We start from the raw sequence: 25,897 nt of genomic DNA, 5'->3' as shown, positions 1-25,897 counted from the left end.
CCCAGCTTCTGACTGTCAAAGGTTTAGGGACACCCACAGCATGAGGTTGCATCCCTGCCCATCCTGGCCACCGATGGCCCTATCCTCCTGGAACTTATCTAGTTCTTTGTTGAACCCTGTTATACTTTTGGCCTCACAACATCCCCGGTTAACGAGTTCCACAGACTGACTGTGTGTTGTGTGAAGAAATACTTCCTTTGGTTTAAAGAACAGGGGGACTTGTGGCACCTTAGAAACTAACCAATTTATGTGAGCATGAGCTTTCGCGAGCTGCAGCTCACTTCATATGGTAACACCCATTGTTTCATGTTCTCTGTGTATATAAATCTCCCCACTGTATTTTCCACTGAATGCATCTGATGAAGTGAGCTGTAGCTCACGAAAGCTCATGCTCAAATAAATTGGTTAGTCTCTAAGGTGCCACAAGTCATCCTTTTCTATTAACCAGTGTGAAGTGCTGGTGTCCCGGCGTCCCCGGGCGATGCTCTGGAACTGCTCCCCATGAAGCCAGGCAGGACTCTGGGGCAGTCGCCACAGCTCACCCGGCTTCCACCTTCCTGGGTCTGACCTCGGAGCATTCAGCATCCTCTGCCCCCTCCGTGCGCTTCCCCCAGCAAGTCCGCTCAGGTGGAGTCCTGGGGAAGCCAGAGGATCCTGCCCCCCAACTCCGCAGTCAGACGGGACTCTCAGCCAGCCAGTAAAACAGAGGTTTATTAGACGACAGGAACATGGTCTAACACAGAGCTTGCAGGTGCAGAGAACAGGACCCCTCAGCCGGGTCCATTTTGGGGGGCAGTGAGCCAGACAACCCCGTCTGCCCTTCACTCCATGTCCCCAGCCAGCCCCAAACTGATTCCCCCTCCAGCCCCCCCTCCTCTGGGCTTTGTCCCTTTCCGGGGCCAGGAGGTCACTGGATTCCTTTGTTCTCCAACCTTTTAGCTCTCACCTTGTGTGACGAAGTGGGACTCTTCTTAATGTTTCCTCTGAATAGTATGGGGGTGCCTCAGTTTCCCCTAGGCAGTTCTTAAGTATCTAGGGGGTGGGGTAAGGGTGTATGATCATTGCAGAGCCCTAGAGGGCCGGTGTGTGCAGGAGTCTGGACACAGAGAATGGCCGACACCCTGTTTCCCGGCAACTGATGGCCTGGGCCCTTCCCCCCTGCAAGGTGAGAGCTAAAGGGTTGGAGAACAAAGGAATCAGGTGACCACCTGGCCCGGGAAAGGAACAAAGCCCAGAGGAGGAGGGGCTGGAGGGAGTTTCAGTTTGGGGCTGGCTGGGACATGGAGTGAAGTGCAGACGTGGTTGTCTGGCTCACTGCCCCCCAAAATGGACCCAGCTGAGGGGTCCCGTTCTCTGCACCTGCAAGCTCTGTGTCAGACCATGTTCCTGCCGTCTAATAAACCTTCTGTTTTACTGGCTGGCTGAGAGTCCCGTCTGACTGCGAAGTTGGGGTGCAGGACCCTCTGGCTTCCCCAGGAGCCCCGCCTGAGTGGACTCGCTGTGGGGAAGCGCACGGAGGGGCAGAGGATGCTGAATGCTCTGAGGTCAGACCCAGGAAGGTGGAAGCTGTGTGAGCTGTGTGTCCTGAAGACAGGCTGCTCACAGAAAGGCGACTGCCCCCAGAGTCCTGACTAGCTTCATGGGGAGCAGTTCCAGAGCATCGCCCAGGGACTCCGTGACAACTGGTGGCAGCGGTGGGATGTACTGCACCCCGTGGATGGCACTTCCTGCAGTAAGTGACTGGGGAGCAGTAACACGAAGGGGGATTGCCGAGGACCAGGCCTGCTGAAGGCTCGGAGAGGAGAGGTTTCGGGGGGCGGTTAACCCCTGGGAGTGTGTGACCAGCGAGAAGGACTGTGCAGTAACAGGGTTCCCCTGGGGATTGCAGCGAGCAGTCCAAGGGGCGGAGGAGTCTGCAGCTCGACCCTGGCAAAGAGGTGGTGACCTCGAGAAGGGCTGGCACACTAGGGGTTCTCCCTGGAAACCGTGGGGAGCTGAGAACACACGGGCCTGTGAGTCCACAACAACTTGGGAGGAGCGGAGTGATGGTCTGTCCCCGTCTCCTTAAGAAGGACATTGTAACCCTGTGCAAAAAGAGAGGGTTGAGCGTTGGAAAGTTCACCAAAGCAGAGTTAACCGTGCAGCTGGAGGAGGATGACCGCTCTAAGGAACAGATTCCTGACCCCCAATGGGGCTATAGCAGGATCTGGGAGCAGCTGGAGCGGTAGCCAGGCATCACCAAGACTCCTGTCCCCAACCAGACGGGGGTCTTCACGATCGGGTTCCCCATCGGGGGATCGGAGACGGACGGGATTGGAGCTGAGTCTGAGAGAGCAAGAGGACTGTGAGAGACAGCGAGAGCCCGAGAAAGAGCTGCAGAAGCAGCAGCAGCATGAACTGGCGGTGGGGGAGCGGAGAGGCCTAGGGGACCTCCCGGGGTGAGTGGGGATAGACCCCGGGGGGCCAGTTCCGCAGGGAACCTCGAGACTAAATTGCTGCCCCTGGTTAAGGAGGGGGGGGGTGTGGATGCCACCTCACTGCCTTTGAGCAGGCTGGCAATTTGAACCAAGGGGACCCTGCGGAAAAGCCCCGGTGTCTAGCTCCCTTGCTGGGTCCCAAGGCCATAGACTCCGTCATCCAGATGGTTGGGGATGTGGACAGGCTCCCACTCCTGGTCCCAACCTATATGTCTGTGTGGAGTTTCCTGGGGCCAGGCCCCTCGGATCTCCAGTGGGAGCAGAAGGTGATGGTCAATGGGGAGACATTCTTGGGGTGGCCAAAGGGCATGGGCTGCATAAACCTTCCCACATGCGGCCTGCGAGTGCTATCGACCACCCCTGACCTAAGGGAGGGCGTGAAACTGGAAGGGCCTGGTGTAACTCCTACCAAGGAAGGCTGGGGCATCCATGGGAACGTTGGTGGCTTCGAACTTCCCCAGGTCACCGGCTAAAGTGACCCCGCTCAGTTCGATCTCGAAGGGGGGAGAGATGTGACGAAGTGGGACTCTTCTTAATGTTTCCTCTGAATAGTATGGGGGTGCCTCAGTTTCCCCTAGGCAGTTCTTAAGTATCTAGGGGGTGGGGTAAGGGTGTATGATCATTGCAGAGCCCTAGAGGGCCGGTGTGTGCAGGACTCTGGACACAGAGAATGGCCGACACCCTGTTTCCTGGCAACTGATGGCCTGGGCCCTTCCCCCTGGGAGGTGAGAGCTAAAGGGTTGGAGAACAAAGGAATCAGGTGACCACCTGGCCCGGGAAAGGAACAAAGCCCAGAGGAGGAGGGGCTGGAGGGAGTGTCAGTTTGGGGCTGGCTGGGACATGGAGTGAAGGGCAGACGTGGTTGTCTGGCTCACGGCCCCCCCAAAATGGACCCAGCTGAGGGGTCCCGTTCTCTGCACCTGCAAGCTCTGTGTTAGACCATGTTCCTGTCGTCTAATAAACCTTCTATTTTACTGGCTGGCTGAGAGTCACGTCTGACTGCGAAGTTGGGGTGCAGGACCCTCTGGCTTCCCCAGGAGCCCTGCCTGAGCGGACTCGCTGGGGGGAAGCACACGGAGGGGCAGAGGATGCTGAATGCTCCGAGGTCAGACCCAGGAAGGTGGAAGCTGTGTGAGCTGTGTGTCCTGAAGACAGGCTGCTCACAGAAAGGCGACTACCCCAGAGTCCTGACTGGCTTCATGGGGAGCAGTTCCAGAGCATCGCCCGGGGACTCCGTGACAACTGGTGGCAGCAGTGGGATGTACTGCACCCCGTGGATGGCACTTCCTGCAGTAAGTGACTGGGGAGCAGTAACACGAAGGGGGATTGCCGAGGACCAGGCCTGCTGAAGGCTCGGAGAGGAGCGGTTTCGGGGGGCGGTTAACCCCTGGGAGTGTGTGACCAGCGAGAAGGACTGTGCAGTAACAGGGTTCCCCTGGGGATTGCAGCGAGCAGTCCAAGGGGCGGAGGAGTCTGCAGCTCGACCCTGGCAAAGAGGTGGTGACCTCGAGAAGGGCTGGCACACTAGGGGTTCTCCCTGGAAACCGTGGGGAGCTGAGAACACACGGGCCTGTGAGTCCACAACACCTTGGGAGGAGCGGAGTGATGGTCTGTCCCCGTCTCCTTAAGAAGGACATTGTAACCCTGTGCAAAAAGAGAGGGTTGAGCGTTGGAAAGTTCACCAAAGCAGAGTTAATCGTGCAGCTGGAGGAGGATGACCGCTCTAAGGAACAGATTCCTGACCCCCAATGGGGCTATAGCAGGATCTGGGAGCAGCTGGAGTGGTAGCCAGGCATCACCAAGACTCCTGTCCCCAACCAGACGGGGGTCTTCACGACCGGGTTCCACATCGGGGGATCGGAGATGGATGGTTTGGAGCTGAATCCGAGAGAGCAAGAGGACTGTGGGAGACAGCGAGAGCCCGAGAAAGAGCTGCAGAAGCAGCAGCAGCATGAACTGGCGGTGGTGGGGTGGAGAGGCCTAGGGGACCTCCCCGGGGTGAGTGGGGATAGACCCCGGGGGGCCAGTTCCGCAGGGAACCTCGAGACTAAATTGCTGCCCCTGGTTAAGGAGCGGGGGGTGTGGATGCCCACCTCACTGCCTTTGAGCAGGCTGGCGATTTGAACCAAGGGGACCCTGCGGAAAAGCCCCGGTGTCTAGCTCCCTTGCTGGGTCCCAAGGCCATAGACTCCGTCAGCCAGATGGGTGGGGAGGTGGACAGGCTCCCACTCCTGACCCCAACCTATATGTCTGTGTGGAGTTTCCTGGGGCCAGGCCCCTCGGACCCCCAGTGGGAGCAGAAGGTGATGGTCAATGGGGAGACATTCCTGGGGTGGCGAGATCCTGGGACAGAGAGAACTGGTGTCAGACCCTGGGTGGTGCAGCCTCAGATGCTGAGGGGCTGCGTGAGCTGTGTGAGGGTCCCAGGGACGAAGCCCCTCGCCTTCCCTATGGTTCCAGATCCCTGTGCAGACCCAGGAGGGGTGGGGCTGGCTGGTCGTTGGGGTTCCCCAGGACACCAGCTGCGAGACCCTGTTGTGGGGTGACTGTGTCTCTTTGGGACAGGATCCAGGCCCTGTTCCTGTAACTGCCGAGGGTTTGAATTTGAATCCAGGGAACCAATCGGCGGAGAGGGAAATGGTCAGTGAAAATGCAGATGACCTGGCTGGCAGCAGGGAGGAGCTGCTAGGCTCAGGATACCTGCCTGCCTGTAACCAGACCCCTGGGGCTGGGTGAGACAGAGAGATGCTCCCTGCCCCCTTGCACACCAGAGAGGGGGCTCAGGCTGGCTCTGATGCATTGAGGAAAGCAGTGGCCTGCCCCCACTGGGACAGCAAGGGCAGCGCTGTGCACAGTGGGAGCTGAGACCCCAGCAGAGTGGGGGGAGACACAGGCAGGGCAGGGGATCTGTGGGGAGTGGTAAGGTGCTTGGTAAGGAAAGTTTGGATGAGCCTAGGCAGCCTTGTGAGCTGATGGCTGTGTCCAGTCAGCAGGGTGGGAAGGCGAGGAGAGTGGAAGATGAGAGTCCCTGGTCCTTACCTGTTAGCTGGGTGGAGAATTGGGACAGTGAAGGAAATGGGTCTCTGTCTGTCAGGGGTATTGACTTGCCTATGGAGGGAGCTACCCTGATCTCCAAGCAGTTGTCTGTGACCAGCCTTGTGTGCTGGGACAAAGGGAAAGAGATCCCAACCTGTGTGTCTGGTAAAGGAGAAAGTGTGTCCGGCTCTTCTTTGTCTGTGGAGCAGACAGAAGGGGCCTTTCAGCCTGTGATGGTTGAGGGTCGTGCAGTTGTCTCAGAGCTGGTTCTGGATTCAGCTAAAGCCCAGGAAGGAAGGGTCCTAAGTTTCTGTCTGCTCGGGAGAATGGCCCTGTAACTAGGTCGCATCCAGTTAGGGTCTATGTAAAATCCCAGAGACCAGACAATTCTGGTGCTTGTATTTTGCCTGTTGCTAGTGTGTTGTTGGAAAGGGTGGAGCAACTCTGTCTAATCAGGGTGAGATCCTAGCCAGGGCACAAGGAGAGCATGAAGGTGTGTGATTGTGTTACCTACTGAGGGTGTGGAAACCTGTAGCAAGAAGGAAAAGATTCCTGAACTTGTGTGTGGCAAAGGGAAGGAGAATGCTTCTGACCTTTTATCTAGGAAGTCTGTAAGTTTGCCTCAAAGGGGATTGTGTAGGAATCCGCCTGATGGGCCAGAGGTGATTCTGGATGTAAGGGAGACCCAGAAAGAGTCTGTTGTTGCTCAGGAAAGTGTTCCCCTAGAGCAAGCCCTAGGTAAAGAGGGTAAGAGCAGAATTTCTGGGAGGGGTGAATTGTTGCATAGAGAAGCCCTAGGGAAAGGAATCCTCATGGAGTCTTTGCAAGCAGTTTACTGCAACTGAAGGGTGTGAAAATGATTTAATCAAGAAAGTTTCAGTTCCTAACAGCCAGAAATTTTCTGTTGTGAATGGATCCACTGACTTTCCTGTTGAAAGATCCAGTGTGGATAGCTTTGAGAAGGTCTCAGATGGAGTGAAAGCTGTTAAGAAAGGTACACCGTCCTCTAACCAAGTGGCTGTGTTTGGCCAGCTTGTTGGGGAGACAAGGTTGTGGAGAAAGGGATGTCTCCATGCTAGTTCTGTAAGTGAACAGTATGTGGCCCAGGTCAAGATGGGGGCCCTTAACCAAGAGAGCCCGAATTGCAGCCCTCCAGACTGGAGCACTCGGAGAAAACCCAATCCCAGTTTGACCCCCTGGGGTTTTGGGGTGGCCAAAGGGCATGGGCTGCAGAAACCTTACCACATGCAGCCTGCTAGTGCTGTCGACCACCCCCGACCTAAGGGAGGGCGTGAAACTGGAAGGGCCTGGTGTAACTCCTACCAAGGAATGGGAGAGATGCTGGGGCATCCATGGGAACGTTGGTGGCTTCGAACTTCCCCAGGTCACCGGGTAAAGTGACCCCGCTCAGTTTGATCTCGAAGGGGGGAGAGATGTGACGAAGTGGGCCTGTTCTTAATGTTTCCTCCGAATATTGTGGGGGTGCCTCAGTTTCCCCTATGCAGTTCTTAAGTATCTAGGGGGTGGGGTAAGGGTGTATGATCATTGCAGAGCCCTAGAGGGCCGGTGTGTGCAGGACTCTGGACACAGAGAATGGCCGACACCCTGTTTCCTGGCAACTGATGGCCTGGGCCCTTCCCCCCTGGGAGGTGAGAGCTAAAGGGTTGGAGAACAAAGGAATCAGGTGACCACCTGGCCCGGGAAAGGAACAAAGCCCAGAGGAGGAGGGGCTGGAGGGAGTGTCAGTTTGGGGCTGGCTGGGACATGGAGTGAAGGGCAGACGTGGTTGTCTGGCTCACGGCCCCCCAAAATGGACCCAGCTGAGGGGTCCCGTTCTCTGCACCTGCAAGCTCTGTGTTAGACCATGTTCCTGTCGTCTAATAAACCTTCTGTTTTACTGGCTGGCTGAGAGTCACGTCTGACTGCGAAGTTGGGGGTGCAGGACCCTCTGGCTTCCCCAGGAGCCCTGCCTGAGCGGACTCGCTGGGGGGAAGCACACGGAGGGGCAGAGGATGCTGAATGCTCCGAGGTCAGACCCAGGAAGGTGGAAGCTGTGTGAGCTGTGTGTCCTGAAGACAGGCTGCTCACAGAAAGGCGACTGCCCCAGAGTCCTGACTGGCTTCATGGGGAGCAGTTCCAGAGCATCGCCCAGGGACTCCGTGACACCTTGCAGGGGGGAAGGGCCCAGTCCATCATTTGCCAGGAAACAGGGTGTCAGCCATTCTCTGTGTCTAGACCCCTATGCAATGATCATACACCCTTAGCCCACCCCCTAGATATTAAGAACTGCACAGGGGAAACTGAGGCACCCCCACACTATTCAGAGGAAATATTAAGAACAGTCCCACTTCGTCACAGCTGGCTCCAGTGGAAGCATTACGTCCTGCCCCACAGGGAAGGCCCATCGACACCTGCTGTGCCTCCCACCCCCGCTGAGTCATGCACGTGGTTTCCTCCCATCAGCTGAGTTTGTGGCTCAGAGCACATGGCAGGAGGGGGATAAAATCCTCAGACAGAAGGAAATGATTATACTCCGCTTGGACTCTGGAGGGGCAGGTTTCTAGGCAGAAGCAAGAGATCCCCAGTGCTCAGCGTGGGTCAGCCCTAAAGGACGTATGGAGCTTGCGTGTGACAGATGCTTCTATTCCCTTTTGAAACTTGTGACTGTAACTCAGGTGTGTATCTATGGTTCCCTGCTTAACCTTGTCAATAACTCTCCTGTTTCCTTTTCCTGGTTAATAAAGCTTTAGACAGTTTATTATAGGACTGGCTACAAGCGTGGGCTTTGGTGTGAGAGCTAAGGTGCAACTGACCTGGGGTGAGTGACGGGTCCTTTGGGTCAGGGAGTAACCTGACTATTGCCGTATCCTTGGGGTAAGGGCCCAGCTATCACACAGGCAGCTCCCCTGGGTGGCAGGTCAGACGGGGGAGCCCACGGGGCCTGGCTGTGACTCCTGGGTTAGGCTGTTGTAGGGCCTGAGGAGTTCACCCGATAGCTGGTTGGTGAAATTGAATGCAGAACTCACAGCCAATGTGGGGTTTGCTCCCTGGCTCCTAACAGCCTGCCCTGAGGCTGGTACCCATGCTTTTGAGTCACTGTAGGCAGCCTGACACCTCTGTCCCCCGTCCCCCCCCGCCGGTGCCCCTTAACCTGACCTGCAGTCCCCTACTAACCCGCCCCTGGCCTCCCCTCTCCCAGCGGAGTCCCCCTGCTACTCGAGTATTGCTCCTGGGAACCCAGTGTGAATGCGGCCCACACACATTGCAAAGGCAGGGAAAAGCCTGCAGCAGGGGCTGGGAGCAGAGGAGAGCAGATCAGGGCTAAGGAGGGAAGTCTCTGACTCAAGTTTCTAACCTTCCTCTGATAACTGAACTCTGGGAAAGCCCATTTCGTGGCCCACTATGAGCCAGGCCCTGAGGCCCAAAGGGGGACGCAGCCCAGCCTGACCAGTCCCTGAGACACTGAACCAAAAGCTGGACCCTGAGGAGACGGGTGGCCAAATCCATGGGGGGGGGACAGCAGAGGAGGCTCACCCCCAGGGCCACACACAGAACAAGGGGCATGCCGTGCCAGAGAAGGAGGGGGTGCTCCAGCTGGGGTGGAGTGTGAGTAGAAATAAGGCACAGCGGTTTTCACCCTGTGTCACCTAACCCTGGCTAGATGTCCCTGGGGTCACAGAGGATGTGGTGTGGGGGACAGGCAGGGCCGGGGGATGCCGGGCGAGGAGGGACGTGGGGGGGGGATAGGCAGGGCCGGGGAATGCCAGGCGAGGAGGGGGGGACGGGACGGTCAGGGTCCAGGGGATGCCGGGTGAGGAGGGACATGGGGGAACGGGCAGGGCCGGAGGATGCCCAGGGAGGAGGGATGTGGGGGGACGGGCAGGGCCGGGGGATGCCAGGCGAGGAGGGATGTGGGGGGGACGGGCAGGGCCGGGGAATGCCAGGTGAGGAGGGACAGGGGGACGGGCAGGGTCCAGGGGATACCGGATGAGGGGGGATGGGCAGGGCCAGGGGATGCTGGGTGAGGAGGGATGTGGGGGGACGGGCAGGGCGGGGGATGCCCGGGAAGAGGGGATGGGGTGGGGGACAGGCAGGGCTGGGGAATGCTGGGCGAGGAGGGATGGGGCGGGGGACGGGCAGGGCTGGGGGATGCCAGGCGAGGGGGGATGGGGTGGGGGACAGGCAGGGCCGGGGGATGCCCAGGGAGGAGGGATGGGGGGGGGACGGGCAGGGCCGGGGGATGCCGGGCGAGGAGGGATGGGGCACGGGACAGGCAGGGCTGGGGGATGCCAGGCGAGGGGGGATGGACAGGGTCCGGGGATGCCCGGGGAGGTGGGACGGGGTGGGGGGATGTGCAGGGTCCAGGGGATGCTGGGGCAGGGGACGGGCAGGGTCTGGGGGATGCCGGGGCAGGGGACAGGCAGGGCCGGGGGATGCCCGGGGAGGAGGGACGGGGGGGGACGGGCAGGGATGGGGGATGCTGGGGCGGGGGATGGGCAGGGCCAGGGGATGCCCGGGGAGGAGGGATGGAGGGGGACGGGCAGGGCCGGGGGATGCTGGGCGAGGAGGGATGGGGCAGGGGACGGGCAGGGTCTGGGGGATGCCCGGGGAGGAGGGACGGGCAGGGACGGGGGATGCCCAGGGAGGAGGGACGGGGGGGGGGACGGGCAGGGTCCGGGGGATCCCAGGGGAGGAGAGATGGGGAGGGGATGGGCAGGGACGGGGGATGCTGGGGCGGGGAACGGGCAGGGCCGGGGGATGCCCGGAGAGGAGGAACGAGGGGGGACGGGCAGGGCCAGGGGATGCCCGGGGAGGAGGAACGAGGGGGGACGGGCAGGGCCGGGGGATGCCCGGGGAGGAGGGATGAGGGGGGCCGGGCAGGGCCGGGGGATGCCCGGGGAGGAGGGACGAGGGGGGCCGGGCAGGGCCGGGGGATGCCCGGGGAGGAGGGATGGGGGGGGCAGGGCAGGGCCGGGGGATGCCAGGCGAGGGGCGCCGGGGGGGGGCCGGGCAGGGCCGGGGGATGCCCGGGGAGGGGTGCCGGGGGGGGGCCGGGCAGGGCCGGGGGATGCCCGGGGAGGAGGGATGGGGGGGGCCGGGCAGGGCCGGGGGATGCCCGGGGAGGGGGGCCGGGCAGGGCCGGCGGATGCCCGGGGAGGAGGGACGGGGGGGGCCGGGCAGGGCCGGGGGATGCCCGGGGAGGAGGGATGGGGGGGGCCGGGCAGGGCCGGGGGATGCCCGGGGAGGAATAGAATCATAGAATCATAGAATATCAGGGTTGGAAGGGACCCCAGAAGGTCATCTAGTCCAACCCCCTGCTCAAAGCAGGACCAATTCCCAGTTAAATCATCCCAGCCAGGGCTTTGTCAAGCCTGACCTTAAAAACCTCTAAGGAAGGAGATTATACCACCTCCCTAGGTAACGCATTCCAGTGTTTCACCACCCTCCTAGTGAAAAAGTTTTTCCTAATATCCAATCTAAACCTCCCCCACTGCAACTTGAGACCATTACTCCTCGTTCTGTCATCTGCTACCATTGAGAACAGTCTAGAGCCATCCTCTTTGGAACCCCCTTTCAGGTAGTTGAAAGCAGCTATCAAATCCCCCCTCAGTCTTCTCTTCTGCAGGCTAAACAATCCCAGCTCCCTCAGCCTCTCCTCATAACTCATGTGTTCCAGTCCCCTAATCATTTTTGTTGCCCTCCGCCGGACTCTCTCCAATTTATCCACATCCTTCTTGAAGTGTGGGGCCCAAAACTGGACACAGTACTCCAGATGAGGCCTCACCAATGTCGAATAGAGGGGAACGATCACGTCCCTCGATCTGCTCGCTATGCCCCTACTTATACATCCCAAAATGCCATTGGCCTTCTTGGCAACAAGGGCACACTGCTGACTCATATCCAGCTTCTCGTCCACTGTCACCCCTAGGTCCTTTTCTGCAGAACTGCTGCCTAGCCATTCGGTCCCTAGTCTGTAGCTGTGCATTGGGTTCTTCCGTCCTAAGTGCAGGACCCTGCACTTATCCTTATTGAACCTCATCAGATTCCTTTTGGCCCAATCTTCCAATTGGTCTAGGTCCTTCTGTATCCTATCCCTCCCCTCCAGCGTATCTACCACTCCTCCCAGTTTAGTATCATCCGCAAATTTGCTGAGAGTGCAATCCACACCATCCTCCAGATCATTTATGAAGATAAATGAGGAGGGACGGGGGGGGCCGGGCAGGGCCGGGGGATGCCCGGGGAGGAGGGACGGGGGGGGGCCAGGCAGGGACGGGGGATGCCCGGGGAGGGGCGCCAGGGGGCGGCCGGGCAGGGACGGGGGATGCCCGGGGAGGAGGGACGGGGGGGGACGGGCAGGGACGGGGGATGCCCGGGGAGGGGCGCCGGGGGGGGGCCGGGCAGGGCCGGGGGATGCCCGGGGAGGGGCGCCGGGGGGGGCCGGGCAGGGCCGGGGGATGCCAGGCGAGGGGCGCCGGGGGGGGGGCCGGGCAGGGCCGGGGGATGCCCGGGGAGGGGCGCCGGGGGGGGCCGGGCAGGGCCGGGGGATGCCCGGGGAGGGGCGCCGGGGGGGGAGCCGGGGAGGGCCGGGGGATGCCAGGCGAGGAGGGACGGGGGGGGCCGGGCAGGGCCGGGGGATGCCAGGCGAGGGGCGCCGGGGGGGGACGGGCAGGGCCGGGGAATGCCAGGCGAGGGGCGCAGGGGGGGGTCGGGCCGGGCCGGGGGATGCCAGGCGAGGGGCGCCGGGGGGGGCCGGGCAGGGCCGGGGGATGCCCGGGGAGGGGCGCCGGGGGGGGCCGGGCAGGGCCGGGGGATGCCAGGCGAGGGGCGCCGGGGGGGGGGCCGGGCAGGGCCGGGGGATGCCCGGGGAGGGGCGCCGGGGGGGGCCGGGCAGGGCCGGGGGATGCCCGGGGAGGGGCGCCGGGGGGGGGGCCGGGCAGGGCCGGGCGATGCCCGGGGTGGGGCGCCGGGGGGGGGGCCGGGCAGGGCCGGGGGATGCCCGGGGAGGGGCGCCGGGGGGGGAGCCGGGGAGGGCCGGGGGATGCCCGGGGAGGGGCGCCGGGGGGGGGGCCGGGCAGGGCCGGGGGATGCCCGGGGAGGGGCGCCGGGGGGGGAGCCGGGGAGGGCCGGGGGATGCCAGGCGAGGGGCGCCGGGGGGGGCCGGGCAGGGCCGGGGGATGCCAGGCGAGGGACGCCGGGGGGGGGGCGGGCAGGGCCGGGGGATGCCCGGGGAGGGGCGCCGGGGGGGGAGCCGGGGAGGGCCGGGGGATGCCAGGCGAGGGGCGCCGGGGGGGGGCCGGGCAGGGACGGGGGATGCCAGGCGAGGGGCGCCGGGGGGGGAGCCGGGGAGGGCCGGGGGATGCCCGGGGAGGGGCGCCGGGGGGGGGCCGGGCAGGGCCGGGGGATGCCCGGGGAGGGGCGCCGGGGGGGGAGCCGGGGAGGGCCGGGGGATGCCAGGCGAGGGGCGCCGGGGGGGGCCGGGCAGGGCCGGGGGATGCCAGGCGAGGGGCGCCGGGGGGGGCCGGGCAGGGCCGGGGGATGCCAGGCGAGGGGCGCCGGGGGGGGACGGGCAGGGCCGGGGGATGCCAGGCGAGGGGCGCCGGGGGGGGCCGGGCCGGGGGATGCCAGGCGAGGGGCGCCGGGGGGGGGGCCGGGCAGGGCCGGGGGATGCCCGGGGAGGGGCGCCGGGGGGGGACGGGCAGGGCCGGGGGATGCCAGGCGAGGGGCGCCGGGGGGGGAGGGGCAGGGCCGGGGGATGCCAGGCGAGGGGCGCCGGGGGGGGAGGGGCGCCGGGGGGGGACGGGAGGGCCGGGGGATGCCAGGCGAGGGGCGCCGGGGGGGGGCCGGGCAGGGCCGGGGGATGCCAGGCGAGGGGCGCCGGGGGGGGGGCCGGGCAGGGCCGGGGGATGCCCGGGGAGGGGCGCCGGGGGGGGCCGGGCAGGGCCGGGGGATGCCAGGCGAGGGGCGCCGGGGGGGGCCGGGCAGGGCCGGGGGATGCCAGGCGAGGGGCGCCGGGGGGGGGGCCGGGCAGGGCCGGGGGATGCCCGGGGAGGGGCGCCGGGGGGGGACGGGCAGGGCCGGGCACAGCCTGTTCCTGGCGCTCGGCGCCGCCGTGTCCTTGCGGGGCGGGGCGGGCCCGTCGCGGGGCATTTAAGGGGCGAGCCCGGCGCCGGCTGCGCAGCGACCCCGCGGACCGCTCCGTGCGCTCGGCCATGGGCCCGCCGAGCCCGCTCTGGAAGCCGCCCGCCCAGCGCCGCCTCTCCCGCTGCCTCCCGTCGGGGGCCGCCCGCAGCTCCACGGCCCCGGCCCGGGCCCCGGCCCCGGCCCGGCCGCTGCCCTACGAAGCCATCCCGCGCAGCGGCCGCAACGCCTGGCTCAACCTCCTCCGCTTCTGGCGGAGTAACAGCTTCCAGCGCTTCCACCTGGTCATGCAGCGCAACTTCCAGCGCTACGGGCCCATCTACAGGTGCGGCCCCCGCCCGGCGGGCAGCCGGACTCCTGGGTTCCGCGGCGCCCCGGGGCTGGGCTCCGATCGCGGGTTTGTCCCGCACCAAGCAGCCGCCTCCCCGCCTTGAAGGGGGAGCTGGGCCCGCCCGGCAGGGCCCCCAGGCGGGCTGGTCAGGCGAGTGTGGGGGTGAGCCCCCACCGTGGGGAGCGGCCAGACGGTGGATCAGCCCATTGCTGGGGTCTCTAGGGTGCCCTGCCCGGGCCGAGCTGCTCCCAGAGCCAAGGGATCCGACCCGGCCGCTGCTGAACCGGGCCCCGCTGCAGGGGACAGAGCCGAGCCGGGGGAGCCCGGCTCGCTCTGGGGTGGGTGGCGCCTGACAGCTCCGTGGTACTGGGGATGGCGAAGCTCCATCCGCCGACCTGTGCCCCGGGTTCAGGGCTGCATTTGCCTACAGCTGCTTTCCTGGGTTGCCCACCCCCCTCGGGCTGAGGTGTTCCCAGGGATGGGGGGCTCCCAGCACTTCCCTCCAGAGGGGCCAGCCCCTGTTCCGTTCAGAGCCACTGGCATGACAGGGCCAACCCCTGGAACTCCCTGCAGCAGGAGATCAGAGTCAGACACCCAGGCTGGATATTTTGTAAAGGATAATTCCACAACCATCCCTCTCTGGCCAGAGGGGGGACAATCAGCTCTCATGCTTCAGGGCCTGAGCTGGCCACAGCTGCGGTCAGGAGACTGAGAGCACTGGCCCCAGCTTCCACACCAGAGCACCCAGCAGTGCTGGGAATCCTTTGCCCTGTGCGATACGCCCGTAGCTTGGGAAGAGGCAAGGAGAGGGTGGGTGATGGGATGGGAAGTGCTAGGGGCTGGCAGAGGATTGTCTCTATGGCACTTGCCCACGGTCTCTGGGTGGCACCGGCTCCGTCTGCATGTAGAAGCTACATTTCCAGGAGAAGCAGCAGGACCAAGCCCAGCTCAGCAGCTGCTGGCAGCAGGGAGCCTTGGGGAATCTGTCACAGTGACTTGCTCCACTCGGTTACCCTTTGGGAGGCCCCCCACCCAGGCCATATCCCAGCACAGCCGGGTGCCCAGCCAGTGCCTGGCCATGGGGGAGTGTGATGGGCCCCTGAGGGGAGAGGGACTCCCTGGAACAGGGCTGCATCTGGAGCGATGGATCCGGAGCACAGGGGAACCCACACTGGGTCTCAGGCTGCGACTGGCGCTGAGCCTGGCAACGGGGTTAGCTGCAGGTGCCAGCTCTTGGGGAGTGAACCCCGCTGGTGCCCACGGGGGCTGGGGCAGGACCAGCAGCTGGGAGAGGGGTGGGAATCCCTGATGGCTGGATTTTTAATCCCGAAGGCCTCCTGCCCTGAACCCTCCCTGGCTGGCTCTGGGAAGAGCTGCCCAGGACTCTGTACCCAGCCCCCGGCCCCTCGGTCCCCGGGAGAGGCTGCGTGACCCTCTCTTCTCCCCAAGGCCCTGCTCGCGGGGGTGGGGCAGCTGGGGCCCAGGCTGGTGCGACCTTGGAGCACCCGCTGCCAGGGCTGAGGCTGGGCTCGCCAGGCCGGGCAGCGGGCGCCGAGCTGAGGCCTGGGCTCTTTCGCACAGGGAGACCGTGGGCACCTACAACTGCGTCAATGTGCTGCTGCCCCGAGACGCGGCCCAGCTCTTCCAGTCGGAGGGGATCTTCCCGCGGCGCATGGGCATCGAGTCCTGGGTCGCCCACCGCCGGCTCCGCAACCACAAGTGCGGCATCTTCCTGCTGTAAGGGCAGCCACCCGGCTGGGCGGGAGGCGGGAATGGGAGGCAAGGCAGAGGGAAGGGAGTTGGGGAGGGGGGTGGGCAGGGCGTGAAATGCAGGACAGGGAGGAGGGCAGGGGCAAGGCCTGGGGCAGGGAGAGATGAGAGGGGGTGAGAGGCCTGGGGGACAGCAGGAGGGGAGGGGGAGGCTGGGCCCAGGGGAGCTTTCATCCCCCTGGGCATCGTCTGGGGCAGGGAGAGACGAGAGGGGGTGAGAGGCCTGGGGGACAGCGGGAGGGGAGGGGGAGGCTGGGCCCAGGGGAGCTTTCATCCCCCTGGGCATCGCCTGGTAGCTAGGATCTGCTAAGGTGAGAACTGAGCCAGTGACTGGCCACAGCCACGCAGGGACGCTCCGCTCCCTGGAGCCAGGTGGCATGTCTAACTGTGCTCCCACAGGTGCCCCTTTGCTGCAGATGGTGGGGGCCAGGCGCTCAGCGCTCACACCCAGCCCTTCCTGCCCCTAGAACTGAAGGGGAATCTCCTGAGGCTGAGGGCAGTGCAGGGTTGATGATACACACCCCAGGCAGTTCTGATGCGAGGGCAGTGTCGCTCACCAGCTCTCCCGCCCCCAGGAATGGGGAGGAGTGGCGCTCGGACCGCCTGATCCTGAACAAGGAGGTGATAAGCCCTGCGGGCACCCGGAAATTCCTGCCCTTCCTCAACGCTGTGGCCCAGGACTTTGTCACCCTCATGCACCGGCGCATCAGCAAGAACACGCGCCGCTCGCTCACCATCGACCTCTACAGCGACCTGTTCCGCTTCACCCTGGAGGGTAGGTGCAGGAGGGGCTCCAGGCCCTCGCCCCACGGCCCTGGTCGTCACGGCATCAGAGGAAGGCCCTGTGGCCAACGGGGGACATGCAAAGCCCTGCCCCTGTGGGGTTGCCCCTGGTGCCCCCTGCCAGGCTCTGCCTGGCTTGTCCCGGGGTCCAGGCTCGCTGGTGAGGACGAAGCTGGGTCCAGTGCACCACATTCAGGAGCTCTGCATACCCTACTCCATCTAGACAAGCCAGGCCCAGGGACTCCTAGCAAACTGCCCCGCACCCGGCAAAGGTCGGGCTGAGTTCTCCTCTGCCCCAGCCATGGGCCTGCAGATCTGTGCAGGGTGGCCTCCTGCCTGCCTCCCATAGCCCAGCCGGATGGACACAACTGTCCACGGCCCCCTTGTGACCCAGGGCAGGTCGGCCCCCCTGGAGCATTGTGGTCGCAGCTCTCAGATGTGGTTTTGGTGTGGAGGGGCCCTGAACACGGTAGCAGGGAGCCGAGGGACAATCAGGGGAAGGTGGGGGTGGCCTTGTGCTTAACCACCGATCCAGGACACCTGGGTTCAATTCCTGGCTCTGCCATGCTGTGTGCGTGGGGGCAGGCTGCGCCCGGCTCCCGATCTGTACATGGAGATGCTGATTGAGTGGGAGCTGCAATTAGATCCATTCACGGTTCCCCTCTCCTCCGGCCAGCAAGCAGCTACGCCCTGTACGGGGAGCGGCTGGGGCTCCTGGAGGAAAGCCCCAACGCGGAGTCGCAGAGGTTCATCAGCGCCGTGGAGACCATGCTGCGGACCACCTTGCCGCTGCTCTTCATCCCGCCGGGCCTCATGCGTTGGGTTAACACCAAGCTATGGAGGGACCACATCGAGGCCTGGGACACCATCTTCAAGCATGGTGAGTCGGGGGCGGGGGGCATCACTGTACGAAGGAGTGGGGCATCCCTGCGGGGTCTCCTGCAAGAGGCCTCGGGCCCCGCAGCAGGGGCTGCTCTCCTAGGGACGCCCGGCCCCTCCCTGAGAGCCACACGCGGTACAGGTCGGAGGGTCGCCTCTTAGCAATGAGCTCACACCCCGGCCACACAGCCCCGTCCCCCCGCAGGGCCAGGCTGGGGCACTGTGCCCAATGCTGGGGCAATGAAAGAATCCCACGCAGCGCTCCCTGCAGCATGCAGGATTTTCCTTGCGGGTCTGCCTGGGGTCTGCCCACCTGAGACATAACCAGCTCCCAGCAGTAAAACAACTGCAAGATCGTGTCCAAGCACGCCCCTGAGTCGGGCTGACCCACACCTGCAGGAGCACCGTGGGGCTTGCCTGTCACTGCCTCTAGCAAACTCCCCATGGCCCCTTGCTCCCCCACACTCTTCCTCCCCCTTCCTGTGGCAGAAACGGCCAGTGGGGAGAGCCACAGAGTTTGAGCCAGGACTCCTGGGTTCCATTCCCGGTTCTGGGAGATGGTTTGGGGGGCGCTGGGAGCCAGGACTCCTGGGTTCCATTCCTGGCTCTGGGAGATGGCTGGGGGGAGCTGGGAGCCAGGACTCCTGGGTTCCATTCCTGGTTCTGGGAGATAGTTAGGGGGGCGCTGGGAGCCAGGACTCCTGGGTTCCATTCCTGGTTCTGGGAGATAGTTAGGGGGGCGCTGGGAGCCAGGACTCCTGGATTCCATTCCTGGTTCTGGGAGATGGTTTGGGGGGCGCTGGGAGCCAGGACTCCTGGGTTCCATTCCTGGCTCTGGGAGATGGCTGGGGGAGCTGGGAGCCAGGACTCCTGGGTTCCATTCCTGGTTCTGGGAGATAGTTAGGGGGGCGCTGGGAGCCAGGACTCCTGGGTTCTGTCTGGAGCTTTGCAGTTGTGGGATTCTGGACACTTGCCCTCTCAGTTCCTCTTCTCTAAAGTGGGGAAGGCCTCATTTTCCTCAGGGTTTCTGAGGCTCCGGAGGATGGTCCCTGCCTGCTCTGCTCCCCTGGCACCTGGGGCTCTGGTTTGTTTCCTGCCCTGGGGATGAGGGGGGATTGTGACCCTGACTGTGCGTCCCCAGCTGGGAGGAGTCGCTCACTGACCCGTGCTCATCCCCCAGCTGATAAGTGTATCCAGAACATCTACCAGGAGTTCTGCCTGGGGCAGCCCCGGAAGTACTCGGGGATCATGGCGGAGCTGCTCATGCAGGCGGAGCTGCCGCTGGACTCCATCAAGGCCAACATCACTGAGTTCACAGCAGGTGGCGTGGACACGGTGAGTACCTGGCATCCTCCCCTCCGGCAGGCTGGCTGCAGCCCCAGGCCAGCTCCCTGGCAGCGACGTGGTTCGGGATCGCGGGCAGCCCAGCCCATCCTCCCAGAGCGCTGGGCCTTCGCTGGCCTGGGCCGCGGCTCAGAGCTCCTGGGGTGTCTGTGCTCACAGCTGCAGCCAGCTGCCCCTGAGCTACGGGGCACCCACTTGGGCCAGCCAGGGGCCAGCCTGGGATCCTGATGGGAAAGGTCCCTGTGGAACCGAGTGGGGAATTCTCTCCCTGCCACAGGACTCTATGGGGTTCCTGACCTGCTGTGGACAGGAACTTGTTCCTTATTGACTCCTCTGGGTCTCTAGTGCTCCCTGTAGCTCCCAGTTCAATCCCCATGGGGCCCTGTTGGCTTCACCCCCACTCAGGTATGGGAGCTCTCCTCATGGGAGAGAATGGCACTGACGTCCTTCCCAATCAGCTTGGCGAGGGCGCTGCCAGGGCTGCATTGAGGTGGGCATGGCAGGGCTCAGCCCTGGGTTGGGCCTGCTCAAGACCCTCCCGAGCAGCCTGCTAAGCAGCCCCTCAGTGACTAAATCCACAGGACCAAGAAATGCTCCTGGGGGCCCTGGAGAAACCGGAGACCGACTTGGGGAACAATACTAGGCTCAGGCCAGAGACCTGCAGCTAATACTTATGGGCGGGGGGTGAACCAGACCCCCAGTGCGAGGGAGCAGGAACAGCTGAGGGACCAAGGGGGCAGCAAACAGACCCTGATTCAGCAAAGTGGCACAGCATGTTGTGGGGTTGCATAGGCAGAGAGCTCCCCTTGGTGGGGCTCTGCGAGGTCCCCCCCCGACTCAGGGCACCTGGATCCTGCAAGGAGGTAGCCACGCTGGAGAATGCTCAGGGGAGAGCTGGAGGGGCCAGGGGGAAGCACCTACGTGAATGGGTCTGTTGTGACCAAGGGGGTTGAACCCCATGGAGGGAGCGGGGTGATTCAGGGGGGAGCAGGCCTAGGGTGCCGAGAATGGGGCAGGGGGACAGAGCCGAGGAAGGTTGAGGCTGCATCTCAGAGAACACAACTGAGACCGACAAGGCTGGGGATATTTCAGTGGCTGATAATAGGGGGTTGGCCAAGGCAACTGGGCCCCTCCCGCATGGGCCCCTGGGGCCGGCCAGTGAGACCCCCCTGTGGTTGTGCCCAGCCTGCTGTGCCCCCAGGTGAGGCATGGGGGTGAGCCGGCTCTGACTGTCCCCTCTGGCCCAGACCGCCATGCCACTGCTCTTCACCCTCTTCGAGCTGGCCCGCAACCCCAGCGTCCAGACGGCCATTCGCCAGGAGATCGCCGAGGCCGAGTCGCAGGGCCCAAGGGAGCTCTCCAAGGTGCTGAACTCCATGCCCCTGCTCAAAAGCACCCTCAAGGAGACACTGAGGTGAGGGCCAAGGGCACAGCCTCCGGGGCCCATGGGGAGCTGCCCCTGGAGGGGTGGGGGAAAGGAGGGTGGGCTCTGCTGCCCAGGACTCCAAGGGCAACTTCTCCATCATGCCAGGCACTGGGTCTGGGGCTGAAACGCCCGCCCAGGGAGTGCTGGGAACGTGACTCTCCGGGCGCAGGACTTGGGGGGCCAGCCCGGCCAAGCGGTCCCTACAGCAGTGGGGTCTGGCCAGGCACGAGGTGGGGAGAGGGCGTGGGCAGGTCGGGGCAGACACTGCCGGGCACAGATGGCTGGGGGATGATCCAGGATGAGGAGGGCAGCCAGAAGCAGGGAACGCTGGGTCCGTGGGGTTCAAAGCTCAGCAGCAGTAGTGGGTGAATGAAGGGCAGCGGAAGTGACACGGGGCTCCCCCGAGGGGCCATTTGCCCTGAGCAGCGTCGGGCCAGCTGTCTAGATGGCGACGAGGGAGGCGCAGGGGACAGGCAGCTGACGGTGCGGCTCTGTTGGCAGGCTTTACCCTGTGGGCATAACGGTGCAGCGCTACCCAACCAAAGACGTGGTGCTCCAGAACTACTGCGTGCCAGCTGGGGTGAGTCCCTGCTCCTCTGCCCCCCACCCCCATTCTCTGCAGCCAGGAGGTGCCCTCTTCCCATCACTGCTGGCCCCTCCCTCAGGAAGGGGGGACACTCACTGGCCCGGGGGTCAGGCCGGCTGCTCGGACGCCCGTGCAGATCACAAAGCTGGAACTCCTACTCCGTGCTTAGAAGAGGGCTGGGGGGTCTGGAAGGGAGCATCACACCCCATGCCCCATCCACAGCACTGCACAACTGCCCCAGCACATGATGGGCTTCTCACTCTGCCCCCTGATGCCGCAGGTACCAGCCGCTACAGGAAGCAGGGCACCAGAACTGCCGCGTGATGGGGTACGGCAGGGACGGAGCCCTTCGGCATCAGCATTTCCTGATTTGCCACAAAAAATCCTGGATTTTGATAAAACCACTATTCATGTTTTGCCAATTTTTTTAACCTAAATTTTGACTTTTTCGGGACTCGAGCAATATTTCACAGGGGAAGTGGACGGAGCCAAGCTGAAGGGCTGGCAGGGTCAGCGGGGGGCTCTCTCTGCCAGGGAAGCCAGTACCCTTGGGGTGCAGCCTTCTGTTACCCTCCTGGCCCCCACCCATCAGTACAGCCCCATCTACCTTCCCTGCCCAGTGGGGGAGTGACGGCCGGGGGGGGAAGCTCCCACAACAGCCACATGGCGAGTTACCCTCCCCCTCTCCCCGCTGCCCTCATTTTGGGGTTTTACTGCTACGTGGCAGGGAAATGAAAGAACTCCAACCCCAAAGGCCTCAAGGGCCCGTGGGCTGGGGGGCGAGGTCACCCCGTGACTTCTGTTTGACAAAGCAGCAGCTGTTGCAATGATGGAGGTGTAAACCAATCAGCTCTCCTGATGCAAGTGAGCTTACGTCTGATTGGTGGAGCCTAGTGGCCACCCAGGTCCGTTCCTCTCCCCTCTGCTGCCCCACAGACCCTGTGCCAGGTGGGGCTATATGCCATGGGCCGGAGCCCCGAGGTGTTCAGCAACCCAGAGCGCTACGACCCCCTGCGCTGGCTGAGCAAGGAGGATAACAGCTTCAAGGCCCTGGCCTTTGGCTTCGGGGCTCGGCAATGCATCGGCCGCCGCTTGGCAGAGACCGAAATGATGCTGTTCCTCATGCATGTGAGTCGGGGAGCAGCTGTGGGGAGAGGTGCCAGGGCTGAGAGCCGCAGAGCCGGGCGGCCTGGGGGCAGGCCTGGGGCTGGCCCGAGGTCAGGGGCCTCTCACTGTACGTTGGCCAAACTTCACACAACTCAACTTGTTTGTTGGTACTTCAAGAAAATGAGAGAGTTTTTGTAAGACTCTGTGACCTTCCCACACAGCTCGGCCACCGTCCCTCAACCCCAGCCTGCTGTCCCCTGCTATCCCGGCCCTGGGCTCCCCTCAGCTCCGCACTATGTACCTCAGTCCTGACTCCCAGCCCCCTTACCTGTTCCAGGGCTCTGCTCTGCTCCTCCTCCGTCAGAAGTCAGGTTATTTAGGAGCTTGACTTCTTCTCGTTCCATCTGCCCGGGACCGAGCCGGCCACGTGGCCTTTTCAGACACCGGCAGGAGAGACCGGCAGAAACAAGCCAGTAAATGCCCCTGCACGCCCACGGCCTGCAGCGTCTGGGTCTCCCATCCCCACGCACAGCAGCCCAGCCCGCCCCGGCTGTGGCTCAGGCTAGCCGGCCAGATCCCAGCCCAAGCTGCTCCGGTGTGTCACCAGCTGCCCGTCTCCTTTCAGGTCCTGCGGAACTTCCGGATCGACACCGTGTCCAAGGCAGATATTAAAACCGTCTTCGGCTTCATCCTCATGCCGGAGAAGCCGCCTCTGCTCACGTTTCGGCCCATTGACTGAGCCCCTCGCCCTGGCTCCCCGCCTGCTCCTTCCCCACCCTGGGCGTGGGGGAGGGAAGGAGGAATCCAGCAGTGGGGGGACGCAGGACCCCTCTCCCAGGCAGGGCATCTAGCTGGCAGCCCCCCACCTCCCAAACGTGCCGGGGCAGCCTGGTACAGAGAACAGCCACCCCACCTTGTAACAGAGAAGTAGGTGCAGACCAGAGAGCCTGTGGGCCTGCCCCTGGATCTCGGCCACACGCGGGGATTTGTAGTCTCTATGGGCTACATAGTGTGGGAGGAGGGTGGCCAGGGGCCACAGTTCAGCCACCTCTGTCCTAAGGGCATCTAGTCCCCCTTTGCCCATCTGCTGACAGGGGAAAGGGGTCTCCTTCCCTGGGAGAGACACAGCACTCGCAGGAGACCCCACCAGCAGCGTGGAACCATAAAGCCATGGGACGGGGCAGGAGAAGGAGGCAGGCTCTGTTGGGAGAGGAGGGGGCAGAGGTGCCAGCTCCCAAATTTCTCTTATTCAAATAAGTGGCCATCTCCCACTTCATGTCAATGGGTCTGAACCCAGCGAGATGTGGGAGGGAGGCTGCCCTTAATAAAGATGGCTGCCATCTCCCATGCTTCTGTATGAGGTGAAGCTGTGCCACTGGCAACGGGACACAGAGACTGTGAGGAGCAGCAGAGACCCTGGGAAAGGGGGATGGGGAAAGTGAGGGGAGGAAGATGCGGATTTACGGGGTGCAGGAGATGTTGGGTGCAAGTGGGAGGCTGGGGGCTGCAGGGGAGGTGGGGAGCAGGGGGAGGTGGGGAGTGGGTGGGAGGTTTTGGGGCTGCAGGGGAGGTGGGGGGCAGGGGGAGGTGCAGGGGAGGTGGGGTGGGAGATGGAGGGGATCAGATAGCAGCTCCCCCAGCCTGCATGTGGGGGGGAAGGGGTGTCCCCTCCGAGCAGCCAGGGGAAGACCGTGTTACAGCATCAGCGGCTCTCAATAACTGATCTTGAGTCCTGGGATTTTGCTGCCTGCAGGAGGTGCTGTCATGATGCCACGAAAAGCTCATTCGCACCCAGGACTTTCAGGGCTAGGCAAGCGGGCAGAGCTCCGGGCGAGAACAGCAGGGCTGAGGACTCAGATCTGACCTGCCACGAGCCCTGCTGTGGTGTGACCCTCTAGCAGAGAGAGGGGCCTGGCAGGGGTGGGTGGGGGGTTGCTGAGACCCACCCACAGAGGAGCCCCAGGGCAGCAGGAGGCAGAGAAGCGAAGACAGCGCTAGGAAGTGGCTGGCTGCCCCCAGCTCAGGGGTGAGGAAGTCTCCAGCCGGGAGAGACGGCTGGAGCAGTGTGTGCAGTGACGTTTGATAGTTCAACCCAGAATTCCCACCCGCTGCCCAGCAGAGGAGTGGAGGGGCGTTAAAAAGGCAAAAGACAGGACCCAAAGCATCACGGGGTTATTTTTTATAAGTCATGATTTTTTGGGGCCCATCTCCATGGCGTTGGTGGATTGGACTCGTGGTTTTTGATCGCAGGAGGCTGGCGGTCCCCACACAGGAGCATAGCAGCTGCCTCTGAGCAGGGCCCAGCCTCCGCTTCCGCTTCCCCATCTCATTGCGAACACTCTGGGCTGCAGAGCAGGGGGCCCCTCACCCCGTCGCCACAGCTCCTGGGGGGAGGGAGGGCATGGACGGGGGGAAGGGGACCGAGGCTGGGGCTGCAGCTGGGGCCGGGAATGGAGCCACGGCCGGGAGCCACGGCCGGGAGCCGTGGCTGGGGTTGGCGCTGGAGTGGGGCTGGGTGGTGCTCCCTCCCCATCCCCCATGGGGGCTGGCCAGGCCCCACTGCACCCCCCACCCCCGAACGTTTCTCTGCACCCCCCCCGGGGGCTTGCCCACAGGTTAGGGACCTCTGCTGTAGAACAGGTGGTAGCCTGATCCCTGGTGGCCAATGCTGCCAGCCCTCGCCCTGCTCGGCTGCAGCGTCTCTCCTCCTCTCCTGGGCCTCTCCTGCCTGCCCCAGGCCGTTGTCTGCTATCATGAGGCTGTAATATAAATAAGTATCTTCTCCCTTTGTTAAACTGTTCATCCATTTTGACGAAGGCCGAGGTGTGTGAATTTGGCAACCGTGGCTTAACGGATGGATAGAAATAATTATTCTGCATTTGGGTTTCTTTTCTAACTGCAAAGAGCTACGGTGCTTTACTTTTCACCGAGCCGCACACAGGTGACCTCCAGTGACGTGAGGCCCCAGAGAACTGGTTTTTAAGAGCTGGTGTTTGTTAGAATGAGATTCGGCCGTGCCATGCCAGTAAACCGAAACGCAGTGGGAGACGGAGTCATTAGACTAAAACAGGATCGCTTGCAATACACTCCCTTCCTGGGTGGGGGTTAACACATGGTCTAACTAGAAACTATTCTTCGTTCTTCCACCTCGCATTAATCGCAATGCACCAATGGCTGGCTGGCTGGAGGAGTTAACAGTAAAAAGAAAAAGTACAAATACCTAAGGCCTGGTAAAGGCAGATTTCAAGTGGCTTCACTGAACGATCTTTTCTAAAGTACTTGACCGCGAAGGGTACTCTGGTAAGAAGCAGGTGGCTGGCGTAGAGTAATGTGGGAGCTGCACCTCTCTCGGAATTCAGCATAGACGCTGCCTAGGCCGATGGGGGGATTCTCCCGTTGGCGGAGTTAATCCACCTCCCTGAGCGGAGGTAGCTAGGTTGATGGAAGAATTTTTCCGTCCACCTAGCACTGTCTGCACCAGGGGCTGGGTCAGTGTAGCTACATCTCTCTGGGGTGTGGATTTCCCCCCTCCCCGGACAGGCACAGCTATACCGCGGTAAGTGCTTAGTGTAGACCAGGCCTTACTCTGCCACATGTATTGCCCCTTATCTGAACACTCTACACCAGGGGTTAGATTTCATCGTACCTCTTGCATGTGTTGATAGGTGATTTGCTGTAGACACTATACTGCCCTGGAATTCAGGAGGTTGCTGTTTCTTAGCTATTTTGCTTAAGGCTGAATAATAAACTTCGAAAGCAAGATAGGTACGCCGGCCCTTGCCTATGCTCCCAATAGAACGTGGAACGCTTCCAGGTCCCTATTCCCCGGGTAAGGAAGCCCTTAAGAATAGGAAGACTTAGTGCGGTGTAGTGCATTACAGGGCCTGGGAAAGCTGCCTGCACAGGGCATGGTTTGAGAAGAGCAGTTCCTGAATAACTCCCTGTGTAGATAAACCCCCAAAGTCAAACCGGGAGCTCCTGGCCTGCACAAACAAGTGTGGTTTGGGTTTGGGTTTTTT

The 25,897-nt window shown here is 63.1% G+C and overlaps 1 protein-coding gene across 1 annotated transcript; it reads left to right on the top strand.

Annotated features, from left to right (window-relative positions):
• The first annotated feature begins 13,684 nt into the window (after positions 1 to 13,684).
• Positions 13,685 to 23,292, top strand: LOC140905827 (cytochrome P450 11B, mitochondrial-like). Its single transcript, XM_073329324.1, has 9 exons — positions 13,685 to 13,977; positions 15,565 to 15,720; positions 16,329 to 16,528; positions 17,213 to 17,416; positions 18,596 to 18,750; positions 20,007 to 20,173; positions 20,687 to 20,765; positions 21,708 to 21,899; positions 22,504 to 23,292. The coding sequence occupies exons 1-9, from the start codon at positions 13,724 to 13,726 to the stop codon at positions 22,615 to 22,617; spliced, it is 1,521 nt and encodes a 506-aa protein (XP_073185425.1). The 5' UTR covers positions 13,685 to 13,723; the 3' UTR covers positions 22,618 to 23,292.
• The last annotated feature ends 2,605 nt before the right edge of the window (positions 23,293 to 25,897 follow it).

Source organism: Lepidochelys kempii, chromosome 2 (genome assembly GCF_965140265.1).
Source record: "Lepidochelys kempii isolate rLepKem1 chromosome 2, rLepKem1.hap2, whole genome shotgun sequence".
In the NCBI taxonomy this organism is placed as follows: Eukaryota; Metazoa; Chordata; order Testudines; family Cheloniidae; genus Lepidochelys; species Lepidochelys kempii.
The sequence above is the reverse complement of the archived record's forward strand: the minus strand, read 5'-3'. Positions and strand labels throughout refer to the sequence as shown.

Excerpts from the sequence above, each read along its gene's own strand:
- LOC140905827 (XM_073329324.1), top strand. The coding sequence starts at position 13,724 with ATGGGCCCGCCGAGCCCGCTCTGGAAGCCGCCCGCCCAGCGCCGCCTC. Across the intron at positions 13,978-15,564 it reads CGCTACGGGCCCATCTACAG|GGAGACCGTGGGCACCTACA; the intron begins GTGCGGCCCCCG and ends TCTTTCGCACAG. Across the intron at positions 17,417-18,595 it reads GGACACCATCTTCAAGCATG|CTGATAAGTGTATCCAGAAC; the intron begins GTGAGTCGGGGG and ends CTCATCCCCCAG.